General features: G+C 48.6%; 1 protein-coding gene across 1 annotated transcript in view; it reads right to left on the bottom strand.

The window, feature by feature from the left end:
• Positions 1-2319: 2319 nt before the first annotated feature.
• The window catches only part of emc2 (ER membrane protein complex subunit 2), a 21019-nt gene continuing 14564 nt past the window's right edge, over positions 2320-8774 (bottom strand). Inside the window, exons 10-11 of the mRNA XM_031874484.1 lie at positions 7031-7135; positions 2320-2997 (exon numbers count right to left, since the gene is read on the bottom strand). Of these exons, the coding sequence (XP_031730344.1) occupies positions 2911-2997; positions 7031-7135 (192 nt within the window). The 3' untranslated portion in view covers positions 2320-2910. The remainder of the gene's footprint in view (positions 2998-7030; positions 7136-8774) is intronic.

Below are 8774 nucleotides of genomic sequence, written 5' to 3'. Positions count from 1 at the left end.
GAGAGGCAAATTATAGAGCAGCTTCACAGTGGCACTGGCGTGGCGGTCGTGTGAGGTGGGGGAGGGGAGGGGGCAGGGGGGGCGGGGGGGAGTGTGGGTCGGTCTGTCCTCGCTCGTAGCCAAAACACTATTTCATCACCAGGCCCTGGACAGGGCAGGGCAGGATTTAGCACTGCATGCCTCATCCATCTTTCGCGCGCCCAGCCGCTCCCCCTAAAACAGACAGAGACGGATGAGCTAGCTGGAGCCCCGCTCTCCCTTTCCACTCCCTCTCCACTCCCTCCCTCACCTTGGGAAACTTCCCTTGCTCCGGTCCCGAGCGTCATGGAGCAGATTTCGCTCCTCCCTCCATGTCCTGCAGCCCTCCGCTTTCTTGTTCCTTCCCAGTTTCTCCTTTACCCCCCCGCCCTCGCCGAAATCCGCTCCTCTTCGACCTCCACTTTGATCTCCCGCAGACCCTGGTCTTTCCACCGGCTTGCACCCTCCTATGCTTCAATTAACACGACAGCCACGCCAGTGCCACTGTGAAGCTGCTCTATAATTTGCCTCTCAGAGCCAACCTTGGGACACTTGTAAACCAACCGCTATCGCCACCTCTCCTGAATAGGCCGATCAGGTTCTGCTCCATCCCGGTGTAAGCTCATTATCCCAGAGCTCATACTGTTCAGCTAACCTGGCCGCCATGGAGCAGCAGAGGACAAGCAAACCCTCTCCGGGGGCTAATCTCCCAGGGAATCCGGGATTATGGGCAGTACTAATAGCGAATCCCCCTACACACACTAAACTGAGCCGGCGGGCTTAGCGGGTTCTCTCATCACCTCTCCTCCGTCTTTTGGTCTGGCTCTGCTGTCCAGGTATGGACCGACGAGATGTCCGTGAGATCCGAGCTACTGGGACAAAGGTTTGAAAGGGCCTCTCAGGAGCCGGAGGTGTTGGGAACAGTGGAGAAATGTCTAATAGACTCGGCGGGGGCCCAACACGCTATTGTTCTTGACTCTTACTCATACTCGAGGGTATGTTTGGATTGCACATCTGAGCGCGAGGAAAAGATTCATCAGAATTCATGACTGATAAATGATGCGTAACCCACTTTGTCTTTTTCTTGCTCAGCAAATCAGAGTCGAAGACAGGCTAGAAATAACAGAACACGCCGGTCAAGTTTGCATGATGTTTAATGCATGACGGTGACGGTCTACTTCCAGGTGCGATCTGTCTCACTCACTGCAGCATGCAGTCAAAAGGTCTCACAAGTCCTGAGTTCTTCATCCAGACTACAGATGGCACTATTGCCTCAGTCACGACGAGCCATCAAACTGATTGACAACCTTCTATTCCCCCCTCTTTTTACAAGTTCATAAATGACCTATACGGCAATATTTGCGTGGGAGCTGCAACACAAAAATTGCTCCGAATCAAAACAGCTCTCACCCTGTAACTCTTCAAAAGGAGCCTCAGTAAGCCTCGGCCCTTTTCCTGTAAAAATAACTCAAATCAGTTTAGGCTCAAACGTCCCCCTGGCCTTCATTGGTTCCGCCAGATTGGTGAGACAAATCAAATGCAGACGCATTCATCCACTGACCAAGTCCAGAGAGTATTAAAAACTTCAGAAAACAGCTTTCCACACTCGGGGCTTTGAGCTGGTGACCTCTCAATTCAAACGCCGTCCAAAAAAAAAAAAAAAAAAAAAGCATAAACTCAACACAAGTTTTCCACCAGCCGGAGAGTGAAATTATGAGACAATTGCTGCGACTTAATAATCAAAAGAAATGGATGCAACAGCTGACACTGCACGGGTGAGCGACAGCTTTTGACGATCGCTTGGATCAATTCAGATTCGATACTTACACCGAAGTGAACAGCAGAGGAAAGCGGCGTCTCACAGCACTAAAATGTCTTTCCTCGCCGCCTGTCTCGACAGTTCAGATTCATGAATACACTTTTTTTTTTTTCTTCTTTCCAACTTGTGGCGTGTAAATTACTGGCAGCGCTCTCTGGAGGCTCTCTAAACTGAAATGACAGAGGTGTTCTTCAGCGAGCTGAAGTTGGTTCAGCTGCTGTCCAACGTAATTGAAAGGCAGGACTTTGCAGCTGGATTCGCTGGGAAAGAAGAGGCCCCGCCCCCCCGTCTGATGCCCCTGTTGTTACCACATCGGCCTTGACGTGACAAACGTCTCTCATCCTTCTCCAGGATAATTATAGCAGGTTCAAATGTGACAACAAGTGTCCCTGTTGAGTACAACGGGGCTATTTCACCGCATGGAACACCAAAAAAACAACAACCGACTAACTGCGCTGCTACAAACACCCATGAAGAAAAAGTATTGGTAATCAGTTCTACTTTTATTAAGACATTTTGATAGATTAAACAAAACAAAAAAGTATTCGATAAAAGATGTTTCATTTACAGATAGCACGGAAACAGTAAAGGACCTCAGTGCAGACAGGTGGGGGCTCCACATTGTCTTTATAAATAGCTTTTACTGTACAGCGTATCTTTCCTGCTCACACAGCTACAGCCTTGATGTGCTAAATTAGTGATCTAGGGTTAGAGACGGCCCTAAAAGACAGCATGGGATGCAGACGGAAAAAATAATCCAGTCAGATGGGAAATCACAGCTGGGTTAATACTAAGTAGAACTTGTTTAAATAAATTGGAGTACTTGGAATTTGCTGTTTGCGGGTTCCAGATGGGTGGGGGGAGGAAACCTTTGCACTTGAGTTAAACTAATGTCTTCCATTGTCCGTGTCTAGTTCAATCAATTACAAAGCCGAACTTGAAAGGAAAAACAAGGGGAAAAAAACAAACAGTTAAGAGATCCGGTTCTGGTCACATTGCGAGGCTGTTTGAGCTGCCGTGTCTCTCCCCAAGTGGCTGCGTGTGAACAGGAGGAAGGCGTAGGACGAGGACATCTAGGACATGGTGATCTGCATGGACTCCAGCATCTCCTCCACCGCCTTCATGGAGCATTTGCTCTCCTTGGTGCCGCGACCGGCCAGCTGCACGACAGAGAGGGAAGGTGAAAGGCGAGAGAGACACAAGGGGGGACACATCAGCTCGTTTGGTCTCTCTGCCGAACATACACTTTAAATCATCCACCTTACACCACGCTTCAAGGAGTTCGCAAAAAATGATCAAGAGAGAGGCGACAGTGGTCTTTACATAGCATTGGTAGGCAGGCCGTGCAAAGTCACATAATACCACTAATCGGTTTTTAATCAGGTTTTTCCCTCAACTGTTGCGTAAGTGCCATTTTAGATCTGTGTGTGTGTGTGTGTGTGTGTGTGTGTTCTGAAACAGGATGCCCACATGATTAGTCCACTTCCATGGCCTCCAGTACAGGAGTACGTAGCACTCCTCTCTAATCTGTGCACTGCGTCCACGGGGCTTCACAGGAAGTGCCGCGAATGATAATCCACAAGCACATCCAGGATTACTCATGCGCGCACATACAGGCACTCTTTTTTCTTCTTCTTCCCAATTAAACTCTGCAGCGGATGAGGCATCCCCTCAAAAAATACAGAGAGAGAGAGACAACTTCCCTAACCTTGGGCAGGGGACCAGGGTTAGACTGATGGGCCGGTCTAATTACCCTCACTTCACCCACATTTAGAGATCGACATGAATCAAGATCTTTCTAAAAATAACTCACAAATATATATTACAGTAAATGTATTAAACGATGGTATGCAGTCGAGTCAGATGCATTTTCTTTCTCAGCTTCCATCATAGTTACTATAATGTTAAAGCTTGCGGAGCTACACTGAGATGTAAAACATAGCAACACCATTATGTATTGTTGAAGTACACACCCTGTATTTAGGCACAGCGGTTCTTGGCGCTAGATGCCAACATCAGCGTGCTTACATAAGTACAATGCTTACCATGTTCACCAATTCGCACCAATGACAGAGTACAGTTGTGGCTGAGGGCAATGCCAATAGTTTAACAGGTATTTGGTCAGAAAGCCAAAGTATTGGACAAATGACAAAGCTTATCCTGATGATGGGATCATCAAAGTTATTACAATTCATCCTGAAGGGGATCAATCATCATATAAAAGACACGGCTACTGTGTAGAAGCATTGCAGATGTGTCAGCAACTACGACGACACACCTAACACAGCAGAGGACAAGCAGGAGGGAACAGCATTGCGGGTGTCCTTTCAATTAAATCATTATGAAAACACCATTACCCAGAGTCAAAGGCAGGCGGGGGGGGATACTGTTTCAATGCTGCCGCTGGACAACAGAGCGCATCGCTGCATGTCCTCCAAGATGAGAGATGAGCTCCTCGAGAGAGTGTGTGTGTGTGTGTGTGTGCGCACATGCACTCATTGTAAACAATAATTTCAATACTTGAGACACAAGGTTGGCTGTAGGAAGTAAAGTATTGTGCCCTCATCCTGGCTTTCTTCCAAACCCCCCCCCCCCCCCCCTTTGGCCGCGCTCAGGCCTTTACAAAAACAGGAACCAACTGCAGCCTGAACCGAGCTGTTACTGTATTTCCACGGCAGAGCAGCTGGCTAAAGGTGTGCAATTGGCCACGTAATTTCCCAGTGTGACTCATCCGTCTAGATGTAGGGTGTGTGTGCGCGCGGTGGGGTAGCCGTAATGATCGGTGCATTTCATTGTCTCGCTGCCTAATGCGCCATTACCCCGGGCCCGGTAGTCAATTATCTCCCCCGGCCTGAGGTGAGACCACCACATTAACTCCCGCCCTGCTCTGCAAACAGTAGGAGCAGACCCGACAGCTCCACGACTATTTAGAGCTTCTGATAATAGAGTCGTGACGCAGCGGGAGCCTGTGGTCCGTGACAGAGGAGCTAATCAGAGAATCTGTGAGGAGGTTCAGGGCAGGAGGGCAGGCTGTGTAGTGCTGCTTTGAAGCCCCCCCCCCCGACAACACACACATCTCCGGGTCTTTTACACGTCAACCGACCCCACCGAGGTAATTACATTTCTTATTAAAACCCAGTCGGTGGTGACCTTTCGCTGACGTCTGCACCCACTTGCACTCACCTGCCCACCTTTTTCTCACACTGAGGTATGACAATCACCAGGTACCGGGGGCCTAATAAACGTAGACGACTGACACGAGCAACGCTTAAAAAAAAAATAAAGAAAAAGGGGGTCATCAATCAGCAAGCACAAGCCCACAGCAGCCTGCAGTGGTCTGACGGAGGCCCACAGTCTCAAAAGTCACTTCACTGGAGGAGGGGAGGCAACCTCACACCTTGTCATTTAGCTTGTCTCACACGGCAACCCAAAAAACAACATCTACAAGCGCACATGTGCGTGGTGCCAGGCTTGCATACACACTGTACGTACACACTCAACGTAAATAAATACAAGAGGATGTAGAGCAGGGCAGAAGCAGAGGGGCGGGATGAAGCTCTAGTGGGTCATGGTGATGCTCGCATCAGCTTCCTGATTTAAAAAAGGTGCAAGATCCGAGATCGGGGGCATTTCTATTGCCTCTCAGCGGCTCTGAACATGTCGAAGGCGAGCCAACGGTGCCGACAGAGCTGACTGTGTTTACCTAAAGGGTGTTATGCTTCCGCGATGACGCCGATGGTTGGAACAGTGTTGTAACTGCCGCAACAGAGCGGTGCAGAGCGGTGCACCGGGGCTAACCTTTGGGGCACGCTCACATGCACTGAAAGCACGAGAGGAAATGTGTTCCCTGTCTGTGGGTAAACCATCTGCCACACAACCTTTGTTAACGTAAACCAAACAAGCCGCACCTCTTCGGTTACGACGTTCCACTTTGAGTCAAACCTGAAGGAACAAGTCGGAGCTCTTCCACGACGCTTCTGCAAGAGCTCCCAAAGAGAACGGCCATCCACCGGGACATCACTCACGTGCACACTTTTTTCCAATAGAGCCGTCATACTTGTGAGGCCGAGTGTGGTGAGACGAGCTCTTTAGAGGCTCAGCCTCTCTCAACAGGACGCACACATGCTCAGCAAGGAACCGCTTATTACATGTTTAACTGCCACTGCTCGAATAACACACGGCAAGATTTTATTTATTTTTTTTTTCTAAATATGCTTTTATACTTGTGTTTCTATGACAACAGCACAAACCATTTTAGTGATACCATGTGAGGAGGCTCCTCACTTTTTCCCCTCTTCTTGCTTTGCGTGCATGTGCCAACACTAATACGTGGGCACACAGAGTTCCATCCCGTATCAACTTGGTACGTCCACATTCTTACACTCTATAGTAATATATCAAGTCACAACACATACCTCAAGGGTCCGTCACTATACTTACTGTCCTACACTCAAAATGGACCACAAATGGGTTCATTGGCCGCCGACTATCAGATTTAACTTCAGAGACTCCAATCTAAATGTCTACATTGATTTCATATTAAATGTATGCTTAGTTAGGAAACGCAGTAACTGAAGAAACATTAATATCGATAATCCGGCTTGTGAATTGGCTTGGGTACCTCCTAGATTCAGGCCAAAGGCCCGTGAGGGTCATTGAACCTCGCGTTGAGAACCACTGATGTAGACAGCTCTCTGCTACAGTTTAGCGTGATTGTGGTCCTCGCAGGAGCAGCCTGTGGCTCTGCGAGAAGCTCATCGGCGAGGCCCGGGTGTGGAATAAAGTCTTTGCAGACGTTTGTGGCCTTAAATCAACACATTAACAGTAAATGTACCCAGACACGGCGAAAGACACTCCAGGTTGTTATTACAACGCTGCGAGTTCGAAAGGCATCCTCCAGGATCGCCGTGCATTCTGGGGTCATTCGGTGGCCGGGAATTCTTTTCACATACTATGCAAATGAGGGGATTTCTAGGACGTTGTGTGCAAACAACCCATGAAAGCAAATAAAAAAAAACACAACAGAAGAGTCATGAGAAGTGGTTGCGTCTGGTGGAATGAAGGGGGATGTGGGGGAAAAAGTAGTTTTTCAGTAAGAGAGAGGCACAAACGATATGGAGGCAAGACGAGAGTAATGACGACAGCGGCAAGAATAACACACACAGAGGAGATGACGGTTGTTATGCGACTCACCTTATAGGCTCTATTTATTTGAGTGGCAGCCCAGCCAGCGTACTTCATGTTGTCCTTCTTCACCTTGGCACTAACTTTTGGACTGGCAGCGATGTGACTTGCGGACTAGAGGGGGAACAGAAAACGGGAAGAAGTAGTGAAGGAGAGAAACCGGAGGGGGGGGGGGGGGGGGTGGTTCCTTATATCAAAACTTGTTGAAACAGCAATAAAAAATAAAACGTAATTGAGATGAATGTGCAACCACTCTTACCATCTACCACTCCACCAGTCATTGTGGCAGAATGGAGAGCAAAGGCAGACCATAGCCTGATGACACAGGAGAAATCACTCACGGGGAGGAAAAAGTGAGTGCTTTAATGCTTCGTACGTGAACTGTCACTTAACGGGGCCCAATTCCTCCGACACCATCGATTCGCTGCGATGAAAAGACCTTGTATGTCTTTTTTCTTTTTTTTTTTTAAAGAAAGAATAAAAGCGGCGCTCAGTGAGAGGACCGCTGTGTGATTCATGGCCTCTGCCCGCCCCCGACAGCTCCCCTCCACAACCACACATCCCATGTCTTTCCCATGTTGCTGCCATCATCGCCACACAGCGAACCCCAGAGGGCTTTCCCTGCATGCACTTCAAAGCCCTCGCTACCAGCGCGCTGGAACTTTAACTACACACCAAATCAACCTGGCCCTGCTCCTTTCTTCTTCTATCAAACGGTTTGGCTTCTTTATTTTTTAGTAAGCATTTTCTCTATTCTTGACCCAAGAGCAACCTTAATTTAGATTTTGTCAACTCAGACAGGCTATCCCAGAACAAGTGCGTGCGCCGGTTTATTGTTTATTTTGGGGAGGGAGATCCCCAAGCAAGTGTTGTGAGTAACTAACCCACAACCCGACTGCGGTTAGTGCTACCAGGTCTTCTGTCCGACTGAGTGGTTTGGTGACAGTTTCCTGTCCTTTCACTGAACTTCCTGCACCTGTCAAAGATGTGGACCCCCGAAACTCGATGACGATCTGCAAAACACACACTCTCGAGACGGATCTGTGACTGATAAAGAATAAACTCCCGCTTGATAATACCCCGGGTGTTAGTGGACGACTTGTCAGGAGACCCGCACAGGGCCTGCTCTCTCTCTGGACAGAACGTGAGAGTTACCAGAAAGCCAATGTCTTGGTTCTGGCCCTGCCGTACTCCGCCTACACCTCCGAGTGCTTTCAGAGGCAATGAGCTGCTGTGAGGTGTTTGGACTACCTGAAGAATCCCAGTGCAGCACAGAGGAAAAACACTGGGGCCTCCCTGTGTTGGGCCTGCTTCCCCTCTCCACCTTTTTATTCGTTTGTGTTTTTATGTCAAGCCTCACTTACATATGATGCATTGGCACCAGCGGACACCATCCTGTTTAAAGAAATATGTAGATTAAAGGGCTGCTGGGCCGACGCCACAATCAAACTGGCACCTGCTTGGATAATTTGCCGGTGACAAAATGCTTGCAGCGGTCTTCCTGCTCTCTCTCTCTCCTGCCTCTTTTTTTACTCCGCGACTACTTTATTTATTTAAGTCATAAACATAAAAAAAGTCAAACCAAAGGGGTGTTATTACTAAAATAAAGCACTCCAGAGGGGCAGACTTTTTTCCAATGCTGGAGTTCACCGTCTGAGTCAGCAGTGAGATGACCTGTCTGAGAGCCCCTTCTTCGCTCCCCGCAAACACACACACACACACACACACACACACACACACACACACACACACA

This window comes from Anarrhichthys ocellatus, unplaced genomic scaffold, assembly GCF_004355925.1.
Source record: "Anarrhichthys ocellatus isolate YVR2014 unplaced genomic scaffold, GSC_Weel_1.0 scaffold81, whole genome shotgun sequence".
NCBI lineage: Eukaryota > Metazoa > Chordata > Actinopteri > Perciformes > Anarhichadidae > Anarrhichthys > Anarrhichthys ocellatus.
This window is presented reverse-complemented; position numbering and strand designations above follow the sequence as displayed.